Source organism: Candoia aspera, chromosome 1 (genome assembly GCF_035149785.1).
Source record: "Candoia aspera isolate rCanAsp1 chromosome 1, rCanAsp1.hap2, whole genome shotgun sequence".
In the NCBI taxonomy this organism is placed as follows: Eukaryota; Metazoa; Chordata; class Lepidosauria; order Squamata; family Boidae; genus Candoia; species Candoia aspera.
This window is the reverse complement of record NC_086153.1, coordinates 263,577,512-263,597,096: the sequence shown is the minus strand read 5'-3', so window position 1 is coordinate 263,597,096 and position 19,585 is coordinate 263,577,512. Positions and strand designations below refer to the sequence as shown.

Below are 19,585 nucleotides of genomic sequence, written 5' to 3'. Positions count from 1 at the left end.
TAAAACTGGGCTTTGCTTGCACTTGAAGTATTGGTGGTCAAAATGTGCCCAAACTGATCAGTATGATATCCTTACTGTTAGCAAGGAATGTTTGTTGTGGCATTGGAATGATGAAAGCTGGTAACCTAGTCTATTTTTTATTTTACTTACTAAAAAGCGTAACACGTGACTGCAAACACAGAGAAATGCACACATAAACCCAAACCTTCTCCAAATGTCTACTTCATGTTTTTGGAATAAAATTGGGAGGCAGATGCATTCTACTAATGGCACGTGTTCTGCTTATACTGTAGAACATCACAGTTGGATTTCAGCCAGTGGCATGTCTTCAAGGGAACAGAACTTCTGAAATTATTTATTTCAGGTATGTTTAGTTTGCTTTTCCATTTTAAGTCATGAATGCACAGAAAAGATTTCATATAAATGTACTCTGCTAGAATGGGAACTGTGCAGGAAAAACGGTGCCATGTTTTATTACTCTTAAGGATCTTCTAATTCTCTCTCATTAGACCTGAACTATTAATGCAGGTCTAAATAGGAAGCAGGTGTTTCAAGGGGAAAAAAACTCAGACCTATTGGGACAGGGTTTGGTCCCATACAAGTATTCTATGGCCAGTTCACAGCCCATGGGATAATGAATGGGGATCCCTAATAAATGCATCATTTCAAACAATAATGCAACAGTACATGCATGCTGAGAAGGAAGGTGAACACTGAAACTTAAAGATAACATCACCATATTATTTAGATTATAGAGAATAAAAATTTATTTGCTATAAATCATTTTTTTTGTTCTTTCCACCCTTTCTGGTGTGTGTATTTTTAACATGGTGGACATCTGTGGAATGTTTAAAAACATACTTCTTTTCATATTCAACTATTACAGCATGTAATTCCAAAATATTAAAACATTAATGAGATTTAATACATCTGACAATTTCTTAAGGGCTAAGTGACCAATAGAAATTCAATTCCAAAATCTACATGTCAAATCTCAAGGTAGCCTATCACTGTGAATTCTCTGGTTATGCTTTTTACCATAATGCCTCAATGGCTACAGATTTTGGGAATTCCACAAAAAACAGAGTAAGGGAAAATTCTGTAGGTCAGGCACAATAAATCAAAGTTGCCATTCTGCCTTACCAAACAGATTGCAATTGGGAAACAAGTAATAGCAATAACATGCTGGTCACTAATTAAAACTGGGCAAAATTATGCAATGTTGGGCAAAACCAAAAATGACATGTTATTTTTGTAGCTGACCGTTATAAAAGAATAAACAAGAAAATGTATGCTTAATTATGCTTTAAAGAGATCAGTAGCTCATTGCATTTCTGAGTTATAGTCCCAGTTCTGTATGATGCTTTTGTTTCCCCAATCTGATTCAATTTGATTGGTATAGCCCTCCTACATGCCACTCTTCAAGGCCACATCTTGTTGGTTCTGTGTTTCATCAATTGCCAGGAATTCATCATGCGAACCTTTTTGGTCTTCTGGCTTCTCTTTGTGTACCAAGTGCACCATTTCCTGAGATTTGCTGGCTTCTCCATTTAATCCACCTTTCTTTTTCTCATCAATGCCTCCTTTACCATTGTTGATCACAAGCTTCTTCTTCTGCCCACATCTAACAGAAAAGGGTAAAGACTGTAAAGTCAAAACATTCAAAGACAGGCAGAAAACCCAACATGTTGCCTTCACCTTGTCTGGAGCAGCAAATTACATTAAAAACATTCCTTGCTTATTTGTTAGGTAATTATTGCAGCTTAAACTTTACTTCTGAGATTTTTCTGGTTCTGGGGTGTTAACATAATTGGAACGAAGCATAAAATATCAAAATAGCTTTTATTTCTCACAAATTCCTTCTTTGAATGGGGCATATCTTTGGATTCTGCAGAAGATGGTAAAAGGCAGGATAAAGATGTTTACTGGAAGCACGGCTAACAGTGGTTCTTCTGCTTAGCTGTGGTTTCTTTTGACTCAGCTGAGCCAAAAAGTTTAGACCGGATGGCTTAAGATAAGGAGTGTAAGGATTTCAAAGTCTATCTATGGTTTTCAGGTCACACATGCTCTGGATTGTAGATGAAGTCATCTGATCGCTAGGGAAGGAAGGCAGGAAGGCAGGGCCCACAGTAAGTGAAACTGCTGGGAGCCAATGTCTGCATTTACATTAATAATGGATAACTCAAATGGACCATGTCATATATTTCAAAGGATGACACGGTTTATATTCCAGTGCTCAGAAAGCAAATGCCTTCTCATCTTTTCATGTGTCCATATGGACCTGGAAGGAATGAGCAAATATCTCTTGTCAGCATCCTGTCATCAAAATGTTCTTACCCAGCAGCGGCAATGTACATTGACTAACAGCAGTTCTCACTGTCTATTACTATGGTTCTTCAGAAAAACAAAAGAAACGGGATTTCAAGATGACATCAAAACTGTGATTGAAATGTATCAGTTGAAAACAAACAATTCTGTGCTCTTTTTTGGTTCATGTAACATACAGAGAAGAAAATATTGACCCAGGAATCTCCTTTCCTTTTCATTTGCGTATCTGGTTTTGAATATTGTAGAAACAGAAAACAACTGAAATGACTATAATTTGGGGGGAGCCTAGTATTTAGCCCTGGAATTTGAAGCAGGCTTATATGTGGTATTCCAATAAAACCACTACTCCTTGCCCCTTTATTAAACTGAAATGTTTGGAAGAAAACTAGAACATAGAAACATTTATATACGCTTCACATATTAAAAGAGAATTAATTAATACAGTGTTTTATACTTTGGCTTCTATGGGAGGGATGTGTCCAATATAGCTTGGAAAAAATCCTCCATCTTTTTAGAATTCTATACCCATCCCCATTAAAAAAAAAACCTTTTATATTCTCCCCCCCCTTCCCAATTTTGTTTAAAATTTTAGAAAGTTCAGTAGCATCACTATGCTCTGCTCTGCTCACCAAATGGAATATTTCTTCACTAACTTAGAAGCCAACAATATTGACATTATTGCTGAAAAGCAGATGCTACCCATAGCACAATGCAAACAGAATTTGCAGTGAATGCTTTTTGTGGGTTCCAAATAAAGAAGTACATATCTTTCCTGAGAACTGTTACACATTCTACCAAAATCTTTTAGGATTTTTCACTCAAAATTTCCTGGGTATTTTTCTGCACAATTTAACAAACTCAGAACTTACTTGAGATTTCTCTTCAGAGTACATTTTTCATGGCAAATGCATTAAAATGCACTGCAATTCTCATTCCTGCTCAACTGTAAGGCTGTTTCTAATCCCCCCCCCAATCACTCACCCTCATAATTGATCTGCTGCCACATGTACCCAGCTTTTTTGTAAAACCAGATAAATGTTCCTGTGTTTCCTTCATGATTTCCCACGTATCCCTGTTTCATCTGCTCTGTTTTATATTAGTCACAACTTCAAGTGTCAAATATATGTCACCTAAGATTTCTTTTTCCTTTCTGCATTTTTATTTATTTTAACAAATAAACAGTCTATCCCTCTATTCTCTTGATATTAAGAGATTTAAACCTACATTGCCTTCCTTACTATTGCCTTCCTTACAACACAGCCCTGTGTACCTGGATGAGCTGTTATTCAATCACTGGAAGATGACTTGAAACAATGATTTATATACTGAGCAAAGTAACAATGAAGGAGGTAGCAAGAGAGGATGGGATTCAAAGATCTCACTTTATGACTTCTGGCAGCGTTTACAAAACTCTCAATCTCTCTGTTCTATTCTAAAATAACACTCACCACAGAAGATAGAAATGTGAAAGGGGAAAAGGCCTACAGAAAAAGGGGAGGTATGGTTCTCACTGTGTAATCTTTACCTGACTGAATGTGGTAGGGCTTCATTCTGAAAAACATGAGCAGCACTGCATTTTCTTTTTAAATTTGGTGCTAAAGTACAGGTTGGCCAGGCTCACCAGTAAGTTACAAAATAGTTATATCTATCTGAACTAGGCTTTAAAACTTTGAGTACTGATTTAGTAAGTAACATTTAATACTAAGAAAAACTAATTTTTCAGCTAGGAAATTGTACATCTGTTTTATAATTTTGCACATTTTCAGGAGAGGCTATCTGCTTCATTAAAGAAAAAATATTTTTTAAAAATTAGCGAATTCTACCTTAGGACAAAAATACCACCACCAAAAGTTAAAAGATTTAATATAAATTAGTGAAGTGCAACACTTACACTCAAATTCATGAATTATGTTACAGAAAATCTGATCAAGTAGGAAATATGCTGGTTCTTAATTACAAAGTTAGCAATTAATCTTCAGGCAAATAGTTCATGTGAGAAATATGATCCAGCTATCTAACTACATTAATATGACTTTGTTTTTTGATGCAGACTGCAGCTAAGGTGGTCATTTTCAAATCGTATTCCGTAAAATAATCCAGCATAAATCCAAGCAATTAACTTGAAGGTGGCTCCTTGCTCTGGCTCAAAAGGAGAAGAGCTATATGACAAATGTTGAGGATGAATTTACCTAGTCCACAGTATGAAAGTCCTCTTTCAAATTGGCATGGTGAAGGACATATCTTACAATGAGCACTAAACTAGGAGATAAAGTAGCAGGCTACAGTGTGCTTTGATGCATTGTATGTTTAAAAACAGTTGCCTGTGCCTTCCAAGTATGCTTGTTGATTAAGTTCTCTGTAATGCAGGAACTGCTCTCTCCTTTGAATGCTGTAAAATTGTCAATCCTGAAAATATCTCAACAACAGAAAGTTTTGGCACTGAGAAATGGAAAACTACAGTACAAAAGCATTTCTTACCTCCTTCGACTGTTTACAGCAATGCAAACACCAAGTATCAATGCCAGGGCCAAAAGAGAAGCAACTACAATAAGCCAATCTGTGGGTAGATGTGTGAGAAAAAACATGAAAACATTCCCCTGTTTGCAATCTGACCAGAGAACTGACATATTCTCTTTAATATCCAACTTTACTTCCTTCAGAATAATACCCATGATTTTTTTTTTAATTGACAGAAGAAAACCATTATTCTTTATGACCTGGTTTTCACATAAGTGAAAGTTATGTCCCCACTTACTCTTAACAACAGCTGTATATAAGCAATGATAATTTGTGCAGATAATTTGTATCCACTATCATATTGCCCTGTGTGAGGTAGGAGACACTCAATGACAGCTGCTGCTACTTCCACAATTGTGAGAGTGGAACAAAATGCAACTGTGATTAAGAAAACATCCCCTCATGGTTTCCACGTACTACTATTGCCACAGTAGGATTTTCCAGAAAGTTGCACAAAGCTGCATGGGGAGAAAAAACCCACAAGAAGGGTAATATTAGAAGAATTAACTACATAATGTCTTTTAATCTGACCCCAAAGCCAACAATCAAATTATCTGGTTTACAGATTAGAGATCTGAGATTATATCAAATTTATGTTATGATTCTTCAATAAAAGCAGTTTTGAATATTCAGATTAGCATGAGTATTGCTACATTAAACAGTTTTGGAATTGCTATTTTTTTCTATGGCAGTTAGGACAACACTGTGCACTGCACATATCACAGATAAGATTTGTGTAACGAATAAGGCAATTATGTACCTGAAGCACTGAATCCCATTTCTTAGCCATGGAGATATATCTGGTTAAGAGCGATTGGAGTTGCAATTTCACTCATCCCATGCCATATTCTACCAAGTTAGACTATGTTCCCAAATGCCAGTGAAATTGTGGGGCTCTATAATCCAAAGTAATGCAGTTCAACAGAGTTTTCCTTTTGTTTCTGCACTATTGAATTTATACATAATTGAGCTCTTTTTTTTCTTCTGTTGGCAGTATTTTTCAAGATCTAAGGCAGAGGTCTTCAACAGCACCAGTGTCAGAGTACCTTTAATTCTGATATACCCTAAGACATGGGCATCCACCAATGGAGGGGGGAGAAGATGAAATGTGTGCAATAACATGACATCATTATGCTTATGTCACACACTGGAAGGTATATACATAATGGTGGTATTTGCATGTTTTAGACACAAACGGTGACGGTAAGAAATACAGGAACAACACAGTATGACTTCATGATAAATACCAATGGTACAAGTATAGGCACACACCTGGTATATGAGCCATTCGTCGACCTGCTGGCCCTCCTGGGATAGGTGTCACATTTTTGTCTCCCACTGCTCTGAAGCGATCATTTGGGTCAGAACCTAGAGAAAAGGCATGCATTACTCTCTGCATTACAGACATCTGGAATCGCTGATTTTGTACTTGCAGAGTAAAAATAACATATGATATTATTAAATCAAGCCACCGAAGACTGATGTGTTCTGTTCATAACAAGGCTGTAATTCCTGTAAGTGCTGATGAGCTGTCACTACTTATGGAGGTAGACTGCTCCTTTGGTTTGCTCTTTATCCAAATAGGAATCTTTATTTGACCCCCCCCCCAAAAAAGGTTACTTTTCTTTCAGAAGATGTGGGAGAGCTGTGCTATGCCAGGTAAGTATAATAAAGGATAATAATGTTTCAGTCTACTTCAGCCAGTCGTTTGTCACCATACATAACCAGCCTGATTTGAACTGAAAATCATAGCTAAATGCCAGATGCAAACAACTAAAAGACGCTCCTTTCAAAAACAGATATTTCTAATATTATACAAACCATGCTTGCCCACCCCACCCCCATAAGTCCCACTGGTTTGTATTAGGAAAATTACAAATTGGTGATTGAAATGAATACCAAGGATAAAGTATAAAGCTTTGGTATTTAAACTCAAGGGTGCAGCACTGCATAACTGTGACAGTGAGCATACGTTGCAAAATACCTAATCAAGACAATTCCTAATGATCACTGGCTACCAGATGATGAGCAAATCAAAATGAATCAGCAGAGACTACACAGGGCACTGATTGAAACGATCAGAAAGAGAATATTCAGAATGATTCCTGAATTTAGAAAGAATTTGCCCAGCAAAATACAATCTACAGCAGATTAGGAAAATAATATAGCGTCCACTCTAGAATTCATGCACTACAAGTTCACCTACATTTCTTAATAGCTACATTCTGAATAACAGAACTACAATCAGAATAAACTCCATTTATTTCTATATTGATAATTTACATTCTAAGAAGTGTTGCTAGAAAACTATCAAATTTAAATTACCATTTTATAGCAAAAATATATTTTAAGTATTCTGTGCTAATGGAAAAATCAAAATGAGATATACAGGGAAGAGACTTTTAATGTCTCTTACTACTATAAACAAACATTCAGGATTCCAACCAGATCAAGCTTCTTTTACTACTTGTCTCTGTCTTAAAGGCCACCATGGATACCTCAAAATTTCTCCTTTGCACTGAAGGAGCCTAACACTCCCTTGCACTGGGATCTGAGATGGGCACATCAGAAGAGGATGGAAAAGAAGGCCTTTTTAGTGATGACCTGCTGTGGACTTTTACAAGAAAGCACAGTGCTTTTTTAGTGACTAATAAAGATGTTACTGCTTTTCTGGACTTTTACGGTTAAACTGGGATTATTTATGCCTCTTCATTTTTTACTTAATAGCAATGTGGGACTTCTTTCAGTTTTAATTTTAAAATAACTTCACCATATTTATTATTAGTTTGTGATTTTTCCCTAGGATTATTTATTGTAAAGGTAAAATAGAGTCCCCACCACAAAGTACCTTTGTCTACCTCTGCCTTTACCTCTACCTGGAGGCCATCAAAGACAGAAGAAGCAAGATTCAAGTAGAAGGTATTCCTAGTCCCTAGGGAATTTTTTACTATTGTGGATTGGGAAACAAATCTCAGAATCCCTACTGGGAAACTGATGCTTTAATCAGAATTTCTGATAGAAAAAGATATCCGACAGGAGCATCTATGGCTACCTGCGCTAAGGAGCAGAGTAAGTACTACAGGAGCTGTCTGAAGTATTTATACAAAGCCCAGAAAAGCCCATAAGGCTTTTAAAGTGTTAAACCGGAACATCCAGAAAGCCTCAGTTCCTCTTTGGCCACCAGCTAAATAATTCTCAAGTGATGCTCAGAGAGGTATCAAATGCAGCTGTTGCTTTCAATTTGGAATCTTATTTGCTGATATTGCAATGCACTCTACATGGGGCTACCCTTGAAAAGTATCCGGAAGCTCCAGCTGGTCCAGAATGCAGCTGCGCGAGCTGTTTTTGGTGCCCCCAGAAGGGCACATGTAACACCGCTGCTGCACGAGCTGTGCTGGGTAACCGGTTTGCTTCCAGGTCCAATTCAAGGTGTTGGTTATTACCTTTAAAGCCCTACATGGCATGGGGCCAGGTTACCCAAGGGACTGCCTCTTCCCCATTACATCAACCCGTCCCACCGGATCGTGCAGAGAGGGCATGCTACGGACCCTGTCTGTAAGAGAATTTCATCTGGCGGGGTCCAGGAAGTGGGCCTTCTCCGCAGTAGCTCCTGCCCTGTGGAACATGCTGCCCCCGGAGGTGAGATTGGCCCCATCTCTCCTGGCCTTTCGGCGGAGTCTGAAGACCTGGTTCTGCCACCTCGCTTGGGGTGGAGAGGGGAATAGATCTGCATGGGGATGGTTGCTAGAGACCACTCCTCCCACACTTGGACTGTTTTAGATTCTTCACCACTTGGATTCTTTATTTTTACTTTTATTTATATTATTTTTTACTCTATTTTACTCTTTGTATTTATTGTGATGGTTTTAATTGATTGTTGTAAACCACCCAGAGTCCTCCGACAGAAGGAGATGGGCAGGGATAAATTAGATAAATTAGATAGATAAATAGATAAATAAATAAAAATATCAAGGCCGGCCCATTTGATTTCAACTGGCTTATTAATATAGCATAGTATAAAGACTGTTCGGCAAACAGTGACAGATTGTTCATTTAAAGTCCTAATTAAGGTGGTAAATCTATTTAAACAATTAGCCCTGCTTATAATTCTCAAATTATTCTGTGATGGGTTATTCTACAGCTTTTAGACTGAAAATTGGCAATCTTTTCTTACAAGAATAACGAAGTACATGAACACTGTTAAGTCAGATTCTGGGACTGGTTATAATTCAGGCATACAACAAAGCACACATCTGATTTTGACAGAGAGTCCCACCCTAATTATCCTCTGCTTTCTTTTTTGTGCCCACTAAAGATTATTGGTGGTCACTGGTAATTTTTTTTTATCTTGCCTTTATTATTTTTACAAATAACTCAAGGCAGGGAACATACCTAATACTCCTTCCTCCTCCTATTTTCCCCACAACAGCAACTTTGTGAGGTGAGTTGGGCTGAGAGAGAGAGAGAGTGACTGGCCCAAAGTCACCCAGCCGGCTTTCAAGCCTAAGGTGGGACTAGAACTCCAGGTTTCTAGCCTGGAGCCTTAACCACTAGACCAAGCTGGAGAAACCACTAGACCAAACCACTAGACCATAAAAGATTTGGGATGCAGGGTTTCCATGTTATTTATTGTTACACACTTTCAACAGACGATATAACAGTTCAGAAGCAAGGACAGCTGTTGCCACTTAAGAGTCTGGGATTTTTTAGATTTTTTTTTCTCTTCCCCATCACTGTATACATTCTTGCTTTGGTAACATTATATCCTAAACCTAACCAATCATTTTGCACACTCACTGTAAGTTTCCAACCAACTAATTATCATAGAAATAATCACTGGATACCTTTGGAGAATTAAAAAAAGCACAGATCACCAAATTGAATTAATAAGAATATCAAAAAGTATATTATAAGACTAAGATTCAAAATGTATTTTTTATGATTCAAGGCTTAAACAGAATCACAATGAAGTCACACCATATAGATCAGCTTAAAAACAAGACAAATCATCAGCATAGAAATGTTTAGTTAGTTGGTATATATTATTTGAATTATGGTATGAATGCTAGTCCAATATGAGAACCTTTTCAGGAGTTCAATCTATGTGTGATAATGAATAAACATTATATGAAATCTATTCTTCATCTCACGCATGATCTATGAAAGGACAGTATTTTGACAGCAATACCTTTTATATTTTCATGCTGTTTACTGATTTCCATGCCATTTCTAGAAGTATTAGTAGATTTTTCTTCACTGACCCAGTCTGGCTGGTGAATAGGAGTCAATGGTTGTTGAGTCGAGTCTTTGTGATAATCGAGAATGACAACTGTTTGATGAACCAGTGATGAACTTAGATTTGGATACTTAAAATTTTAATCTGTACATTGTCCAAGCCAATTCCCACCCAAATAATTATTGCCCCAAATGTCCACTTTATTCATACTTTCAGTACATTTTTTAAAAATTGAGCTTGTGAGCATGTTACCATCTGGTCAACTATATTCACTGGCTAAAAGTAAGAATCTAATGGTTCACTCAATGTAAGATATCCCCAAGACCACTGTAATTGGAACATATTAGTCATTACTGCCTATATGAAAGGTTTTCGCCTCATTACTCTGTCCAGTTGGTGGAATATCATCTAGTGCTCCCATGCCCTTTGTGATGTTTGTGAGATTTTTATCTTCTTCATTCCATTCATCATACAGATTATGCATTGTCTGATCATGAGTAGTATCCTCATGACTGGTATCATCACTAATTCTCACAAATGTTGTAATGATGGTTAGGTAAATTTTAAATGTCCTGAAACAGCTGCATAATAATTTCCCATATTGTTTAGTCAGTAGTATTTTTTGGCATCATATTAATATTCCGATAGATAAGCACTGTGAAAATGCAGCACTATGAATATAATCCTTGGCTAAAGCAAGGTTACAAGCAAATCAGAATTGAAACATCCTGGAACAGCTGCATAATTTCCCACATGGTTTAGGCAGTACTACATATAGACCTGTAGATTTCCTTTTTATTCATACTTTCTTTCATTCTGAAGATTTGAACTTTGTACAAAACATCAAATATCTTTGCAACAGATGCTTGTAGACTATTTGTTTTCAAAACTTCATGCCAATTTTACTACATGTGTAAATGGTACATGTACAGCAGATGATGCAATGATTAAAGACCATAGCTGTTTCAACAACGGAGTTGTGTCTAAATGCTATGCCACTTTTTATAGTCATTTAAAAATACTTGTTTCTACCCACTGCATAAGTGCCTTTCATGTTTTGAAGGATTTCAGCAGAATTAATTTTGAAACTGCTATTTAGAACAATTATATTAATTGATCTAGAATGGCAATATAGAGAAAATGAATTCTCCTTTTCTTCTTAGTACCTGTATGTGATGTTACATTTTCATGCACATTGCCTGTGGGATTACTAATTCCAGATATCAAATCATTTTTTGATGAATTTGCAGGACGATTAAGTTCCTCATTGAAGTCAGGATGCTTTTTCTGGATCAATGGAACTTGGGTGGAATCCTCATAATCATCAGCTGTGGAAATCACAGCTATTACAATATTGTTAAATTGATTTTAAACAAAATAGGAGTAACTTTCACTAAATAAATTTCTGAGATGTACTTAATATACACAATGCATGGCTTCTATCTTTCTGACCTGCAAATCACTATACTGGATTGCCAAACATGGATATTTTTCATTGGGCAGACATACTCTAATTTAAAAGTACTAATATTTCCCTAATTTGGGATCATGATGATGGAATTTGCCTAATGAACACTGCATCACAGCATTCATTTTCAAGTGACCATTTTTATCACTGAGACAAATAAAGTGAGTTAGTATCTCATCCATAAACTTACATGTACATTATCTGTCTTCTCTTAATATACAAATACAATCTTCGTGGCTGGTACCATCCCAGAGACCAAAGCTATCCCTGTAACAGTAGAATTTATTCTCATTTTATGAGAATAAATTGTGGGCTTGATGCTAAACCATCAGTTTAAGGCTGTTCCCTCATCACTTCTCACATACCCCTTGGCTGTGCTTTTATACAGATTATATGTAGAATACCACATAATATATTAAAAGTATTTTTTTTCTTTTTGGAGAAAGACCACAAACTTGGCAGCACATGCTGATTAGAATTGTATTTTCTGAGAAGTACCTGTGTAAGATGTATCCAATTCAGTCTTTCTTTCAATCTGAATAATTCCAGACTGAACATCATCCCTAGTTCTGTTCTCAGGGAGATCGTCGTCATTGTCCTGTCCTGGACGGGTGTTATAAAATAATGACTTTTGTGTGGATTCGTTGCCTTTGCCTTTTTCCTTGGAGGCTACAGCTGCTGCAACAATTGATTTCAAAAGACTTGTTTGCATGTGCTACATTTTGTCGAATTATATTCTAATACAAATGTAAATATAATTCCCTTGAGAGCATGTTACTTATTATTTACATTAGATTAAGTAATCTCTTACCTAGTTCAGAAATATGGAAATGAATAACATTTCTTTAATTGGCCAATATTTACTAAAATTTCTTTGAAGAAATTTTCCAAAGTCAATTATGTGAATTTTTCTAAATTCAATTTATGAATTTATCTAAAGTCAATACAATAATATACTGTATCCTAATATACAAATACAATCTTTGTGGCTGGTACCATCCCAGAGACCAAAGCTATCCCTGTAACAGTAGAATTTATTCTCACATTATTTATTGGGCATATATGAGAATTTTTTATCCATAACCATTTATTATCCATATGAACTACAAGTCTGCTGACAGGTAATGGCCTCACATTTTATGTATTTAAGGCACTAACCTAATTCAGCCAGAAAAATAACAGAAAACATTTTTTTTTTAATTACTGCTGGTAGCTATATGTGAAAGTTCATTTTCATGCTTACTTGCAGTTGGATGAAGAATTCCAGGGAGCAAATGATCTCTATATGTGTTTGTGTGATATTTTTCTTCACTATCCTCTAGGTGCGACATTGGATCACGAGTAGGAACTCCAGAGTCAGTGCTAACACTGGTAACTACTGCTGTTACAAAGACGGCTGGGTCAGTTTTAAGCACTGTTTTCAGAGCAACTTTTCTAGATGCTCTTTTACATAATTGTAAACCAAAGGAGAAAACCAAGACTATCTTAACTGTTTTAGTGGAGTCAAAATGCTTATACTCTGTATGAACTGTACTATATATCTACAGTATCCAATTCAGCTAGAAAAATTAGTGCAAAATAAATCCATTTTCTTTTCTTTACTGACAGCAGAACAAATACAGCTGCTGGAATAAGTCCCTTTCCTGCTAGAAGTAAAAGGAGGAATGTTATATAGTACAGGTAGTCCTCACTTAATGAAATTTCTTTTTCATGTTCACTTTCATCTGGATAAACAGTGCCATGAAGATCACCACCTTTAGATAGGTTTGTAGGATATTCATCTTCATTTTTCAAGACAGGATCACTTCCATGGATCAAAAGTGCATGAGCAGACTCTTCATGGTCAGTACCATCATTGCTGTCAACTGTTACAATGATTCTTACATCAACAGCACATTTTCACAAGCACTTCCAGTATTGTTTAGTGGCAATAATATCTATTGGAATAATTTAGTAACATTTAAGGGGAAAATACTAATTCAGATGATTTCAGCAGGATCAGAATCAAACAGTAAAAAACTACAGTAACAAACTAAATCAATCATTATTGCTTTCCTGCATGTATCTGTAAAATCTGATTCATTTTTAGGGTTATTTTCATTTGGAAAAACCATTCCAAGTAGCATCTCTATGCTAGGTGTATTTGTATAGTATCTTTCATCAGTGTACCAATACAGAATATGTGGTACAGTCTTGAGCAGATATTTCACGCTTCATCCCATTATAAAATACCACATTACCTTTGAGGATGACGCATTTTGACAGTTTAATATATATAGAATCATTTTCCATAATTTGTTGGATTTCTAAAACTGAGTAACTTGCATTCTAGAACACTTTTGACTTACAACAAAATAAATAGAAAGGATGTCACTTCTTTCTACTTGGTACTAGGTTGATTAACTGAATTTTATGCAGAAACATTTTTTAAATGAATAAACTATATAAATCCTATTTATTTAAGAATAATTATAGTACTTTAAAGGGTTTTATAGCCAAGTAATAATAGCTGATAGATTAAAAGAATAAGAACGCAAAAATCAGAAATGTACTATCCCAGCTGTTTTTTTTTCACTGATGTTATGCACATGGGCTGAGTGACAGTTTTTAATTCCATTCTTTTTTCTAGCTGCATTTCAAATTTCAATAAAAGGAGAATATAATGGTGGAAAAAATAGTTGTGGCAAACATAAAAATAAGCAGGTAAAATGGAAAATTGAGATAACCATAAAAGAAGAGCTACATAATAAAAAAATATTTTTGTGTCCTATACCATTTAAGAGGCTACTGCTAAGGTTCAGGAAAAGCACATCAGAAAAATCTCATAAATAATAGCACCTCCATGCTTGCTATTTATTCTTGGCTATTGGTATTTTCAAAATGCTGCAGATATTACTAGTGATTATTGAAAGGCAAGAAAGCAAATTAAAGAAATACAACACTGAAACTTGTAACTGGAATTATGATTACAAAACAAATACATAATCTAATATTTGTAATGTGAATGCAAGCTTTCCAAAATACCTTCAAGATGTAGAATCTCTTATATAATAACCATTACTATTAATAAAGACTAGATAAGTTCTCTAAAATAAAATTCCCACTTATCAAACTAAAAGGATAAAATGCCTACAACATCTACAAATATTTATATTTATTATTTTAGTATCTTAGTTGTTTACTTCGTAATTTTATACATTGATGTTTCTGAAAGGATAACTTTATTGTAAACCGGCCAGAGTCCCCCTTTTTGCAGGGAGATGGGTGGTGATAGAAATTTGAAAAACAAACAAACAAACAAATAAATCTAAGTGATACTGATGACTAGATATTTCTAATGCATATCAATTCCATCTGAACTACAAAAATATGATTAGTAGCATATTAAGATCACTAAACCTTAGAAGAGAGCCCTATCCAAAATGGACAGCCAAATCTAAGTGATTATTCTTACTGTGGTGATTATGAGAAGACTCACTTGGAGATGTAAAATTACGCAGAACTTCATCCAGAGTGTTACTTGTTGGATAAAACTTTTCAGCATTCCCTATGGGATGATCATCAGGTGGTGGTAAATTCTGGGATGTATCCTCATGTTTGGATCCATTATGAGAAGTCTGAACTGTTACAGCAATAGTTAAATCAATGGGCATCTTACTACATGACATAATTTTAAAATCATCTATCCAATGGTGACTTTGAGTGAGCAGAAAACTTTTATGTTCATGCAGCAAGGCACTATTACAGTTTTCCTTTCCATAGTTCTTCCTGTTCCAAAGAATCCCTCAAACCTCTGGAGATTGGGGGGACTGTCGGAAAAGTTGAAATAGACTTAGGAGGGAGGGAGATTTCTTTTGTTAAAATATGCTGTATGTAAGAGATTGTACTATTACTCTTTCTTATAATAATTACTGTCAAAATCTACTTTTGATACTTGCATGTTTTGTTTATTTTTATTTCCCCTTAAATCAGCAGAAACTACTAGAGTCTCTCCCCCTCCCCCCAAATAACTATCTAAACAGCTTTTTCTGATCATGGTCTTAAATATGTATTATAACTCCTAGAATTCCAAACCAAAAAAAAGATAAAGACTAACCTAGAACAATTCCAGAAACATTTTTATAAGTCTTGAAATTCTGTTTCTTTAGCTAATCCTTGGGAGGGAGATGGGTGGTGATAAAGTTCGATAAATAAATAAATAAATTGGTTGAAACCTCCCCTCCACCCACCTACCCCTAGTATGATTCTTTCTTTGGATTTATAATTCCAAGTTTTTATAAAAGCAACTTTCCCCCCTGAAAGTTATATTGGTAATACAAATATAGTTATAGTTTAAGTATTATGAATACTTTCTATTTGAATGAATAATAAAACAGAGGAAATGAGCTGAATCTATAGAGCTTGGCCCAAGAGAAAGTTGCAGTTTAATAAACTGTGAAATCCATGGGCTAGAAGACAAAATATGTGCAAAAATCACTGGAAATGTGTGAAGAACTCAAGATGAGGCCAACTTAATAGAATACTTTAAAAGACCTTCTTATATAAGCAGAAAAAGTTATCTGTTTCTTCCCATGTAATTCCAATCCAAAATGTAATACCTTCTGAAGCTGTATTTCATTGTAGTATACAAAGGTATAGTTTCCAAAAAGGCTCCAGTTTTAGTTAAGAGATTAAAAATGGTCCACTTTCCCTAACTGCCAGAACAAAAACGAAGGACTTAAAAATTCCATTTCTACTACAGCATTTCCTTTCATGGAGCAGATTTTAGAGGATGTCCAACTATGTAGTGGAACCACTGGATGCTGTTAATGGACAAACTCCATTAGAAATTATGTTATATTCGCTTCCGGGGCCTGGGTTGGAATTATGGCAGGCTGAAGCTCTCTGAGGCGTGGAGAGACACTGCAGCTGAAAACACTGGCTGAAAGATGGATTCCAGGCGGTGCAATCTCCCTGGTTCAAAGGGTGATTGTGAGATTAACCACATGTACTCTGGAGAGCAGTTCCTCAGGAGTAGACTGCAGAAACGGAAATGTTTTTGCAGCTGGCTTGGGAGTTGAGCTGCCAGGAGCCCTGGGATTCCATCTATGCTCCTAACTGCGGTGGAGCGGATATGGGCATTAAACTTTGCCTCCCCCATTTCTTAATCACTTTGGGAAGTAATTAATTTACAGATGAAGAGACATTTCCTCTGTGGCAAACATAAGACTTCTTGTGGTGAATTAAACCTTCTTTTGAGATTACAAAAAAACAAGGAGAGACTTTGATTAAAAGATTCAAGAACTCTTTGCTTAATTAAGAGAAGATGTAAGAAATTTTAAAATGGACAAGGGGACAGTCTTTTTTTTCTATTTTTATTTTCATCAATTTTCACTAAACTAGTTAAAGAGACCAGTCCAGTGTGGGAATGCTTGTTGTTTATTCTTAAAGAGTTATTTAATTGGTGGAATCTACATGACAGAAGGCATAACTACATAACTGGAGAGCCAGTTTGGTCTAGTGGTTAGGGCACCAGGCTAGAAACGAGGAGACCGTGAGTTCTAGTCCCGCCTTAGGCCTGAAAGCCGGCTGGGTGACCTTGGGCCAATCACTCTCTCTCAGCCCAACCCACCTCACAGGGTTGATGTTGTGGGGAAAATAGGAGGAGGAAGGAGTATTAGGTATCTTCCCCACCCTGAGTTATTTATAAAAATAATAAAGGCAGGATAGAAAATAAAAAAATAAAAATAAATAAATATGGTAATGATACGGTATATAAAGATAAGGTAAAGAACCAGATTGTGATGTTTAGTTGCCATGGTGATGTGATGCCTGTTGTGGCTGAGCTACTAAAACGAAAGTTGACACAAGAAGATAGTAAGTGTAGGGTGGCAGGGAGGAGAGGCTTGTCTTTTTATTTTGCCTGTTTGGGACATCTTCACTTTTGCATTAAAACTGGCTACTAGAAAAATGGTAAGAAAGGGCAAGAGGGGCTCCCTAGAGCAGCTTGCGGAAAAAATAATTATACAAGATATGCTTCAGAAATTTTCTGAATAGATGGGAAATAAATTTGATCAGATGGGGAATAAAATGGATGCTTTTGAAAAAAGAATAGATGAAAGATTTGTAAAGTTAAGAGAGGAGAGGAGATGTTAAAAAGATGGAAAGTTCAATAAAGCAAACATCTGGAGAGGTAGAACGAATTAAAGATAGAATGGAAATTTTAGAGAGTAAGACAGAGGTTCAAGACAGAGAGTTGGAAACAGAATTGGATAGTTTGGCATTACCAGAATTGAGAGAAAGAATTCTGTTTGAGATTCAGAGCTATTCCAGAGGTTCCAGATGAAAATATTAGAGAGCGGATTATTAATGTTTTGGCAATTTTTTGGACTTGTACTTGGAAAGATAAAGATGCAGAAATTGATAAGATGTATAGAATACATTCCAGATTTTCCAGAATGTGGAATGTCCCTAGGGATATTTTGGCACACTTTGTTAGAAAGAAGACAAAGGATCTAGTCCTGCAACAGCATTTTAACCCAAGATTGAAAATTGATAATACAGATATAACTGTTTTGAAAGAGATTCCTATTAGAATTTTGCGTAAGAGAAAAGAATATGCCTTCTTGGCTGAAAAATTAAAACAGAAAAAGATCCCATTTTAATGGGAAAGATTGGAAGGTGTGATTTCTACTTTTAAACAGCAGAGATTTAGATTGAATTCTGTTCAGAAGGAGAGATAGTTTTTAGAAAGACATAAAGGAGAATTGGAGGAAATGGAGCTTTCAGAGGGAACTATACAAAAATCACAACAGATACAACAGGAATTGGAAAAAGATGATACTGAATTAGGTGCTACAGGTATGGACTTTACTTCATTTTTGGCCTGGATATGTATTACCAATGTTTATCATGGAATATAAATGGAGCAAATACTCCCCAAAAGAGAAAAAAAATCATTATTTGAAAAAAATTAAAGCAAGACATTATTTGCCAAAAGAAACTCATATCAGAAAAAAGAGATATACAATATTTGATCTATAAATCCTTGGGTGAAGAATTTATTTCAGCAGATATTAAAAAAAGAAATGGAGTTGTTTTATATTACAAGATGCAAAGGAAAGAGGAGGAATGGGTTTACCAGACTTGAAATTATATTTTGTTGCCTGTTGTTTAGCTTGGATGAAAGAGTGGGTGTTGTTAAAAAAATAGAAGGCTAGTGGAGCTAGAAGGACATGATCTGAGATTTGGCTGGCATGGATATCTATGGTATGACAAAGCTAAAGAATGTAGATTTCAAAAATCATTATGTCAGGCAGGCCATTGTTAGAGTATGGAATAAATATAAGTCTAAGTTCTGCCTGAAAACACCTTTGTGGCTTTCATCACAGGAAGCTTTTTATAGATGGGAAATGACAAGTAAACATAAATGGTTAACTTATTGTGATGTACTATAATTTTCAAAGGGAATTGTAATATAAAATCAAGGGAAGATTTGATAACAGAAGGATATTCTTGTCAATGGTTTTCCTATGTACGATTATCAGAAAGGTTTAAAGTGGATAAAAGATATTATGGTTCTGAATGATGCAAGACTGAGTTTGAAATAGATGTACAAATGATGAACATATTATTGCTAAAATGTATAAGGTTTTGTTGAAATATGAGAAGAAGAACAAGTGAAAGAATGCATGATAAAATGGGCTAAAAATTTTGGCTATAATATACAAATGGACCAATGGGAAAATATGTGGTTGAAAGGATAGAAATTTATATTAAGTTCTAGCCTTAAAGAGAATGTTTATAAAATGATGTATCATTGGTATTTGTCACCAGAGAAATTGTGTAGAATGTATAAAATGATGTATCATTGGTATTTGTCACCAGAGAAATTGTGTAGAATGTATAAAGGTACTTCAAATCTTTGCTGGAAATGTGAACAACCTGAAGGACATTTTATTATGTTTCGTGGATGTGTAAAAAAGCCAAAAAATGTTGGACACAAATAAATATACTAATTCAGAAGATTTTAAAGCCTAACGTACAATTGAAACCAG

The 19,585-nt window shown here is 35.5% G+C and overlaps 1 protein-coding gene across 1 annotated transcript in view; it reads right to left on the bottom strand.

The window, feature by feature from the left end:
- Positions 1 to 740: 740 nt before the first annotated feature.
- CD44 (CD44 molecule (IN blood group)) overlaps positions 741 to 19,585 on the bottom strand; it is an 83,757-nt gene continuing 64,912 nt past the window's right edge. Inside the window, exons 13-21 of the mRNA XM_063289612.1 lie at positions 15,028 to 15,171; positions 13,234 to 13,414; positions 12,793 to 12,932; positions 12,048 to 12,227; positions 11,248 to 11,409; positions 10,034 to 10,174; positions 6,118 to 6,213; positions 4,807 to 4,885; positions 741 to 1,624 (exon numbers count right to left, since the gene is read on the bottom strand). Of these exons, the coding sequence (XP_063145682.1) occupies positions 1,408 to 1,624; positions 4,807 to 4,885; positions 6,118 to 6,213; positions 10,034 to 10,174; positions 11,248 to 11,409; positions 12,048 to 12,227; positions 12,793 to 12,932; positions 13,234 to 13,414; positions 15,028 to 15,171 (1,340 nt within the window). The 3' untranslated portion in view covers positions 741 to 1,407. The remainder of the gene's footprint in view (positions 1,625 to 4,806; positions 4,886 to 6,117; positions 6,214 to 10,033; positions 10,175 to 11,247; positions 11,410 to 12,047; positions 12,228 to 12,792; positions 12,933 to 13,233; positions 13,415 to 15,027; positions 15,172 to 19,585) is intronic.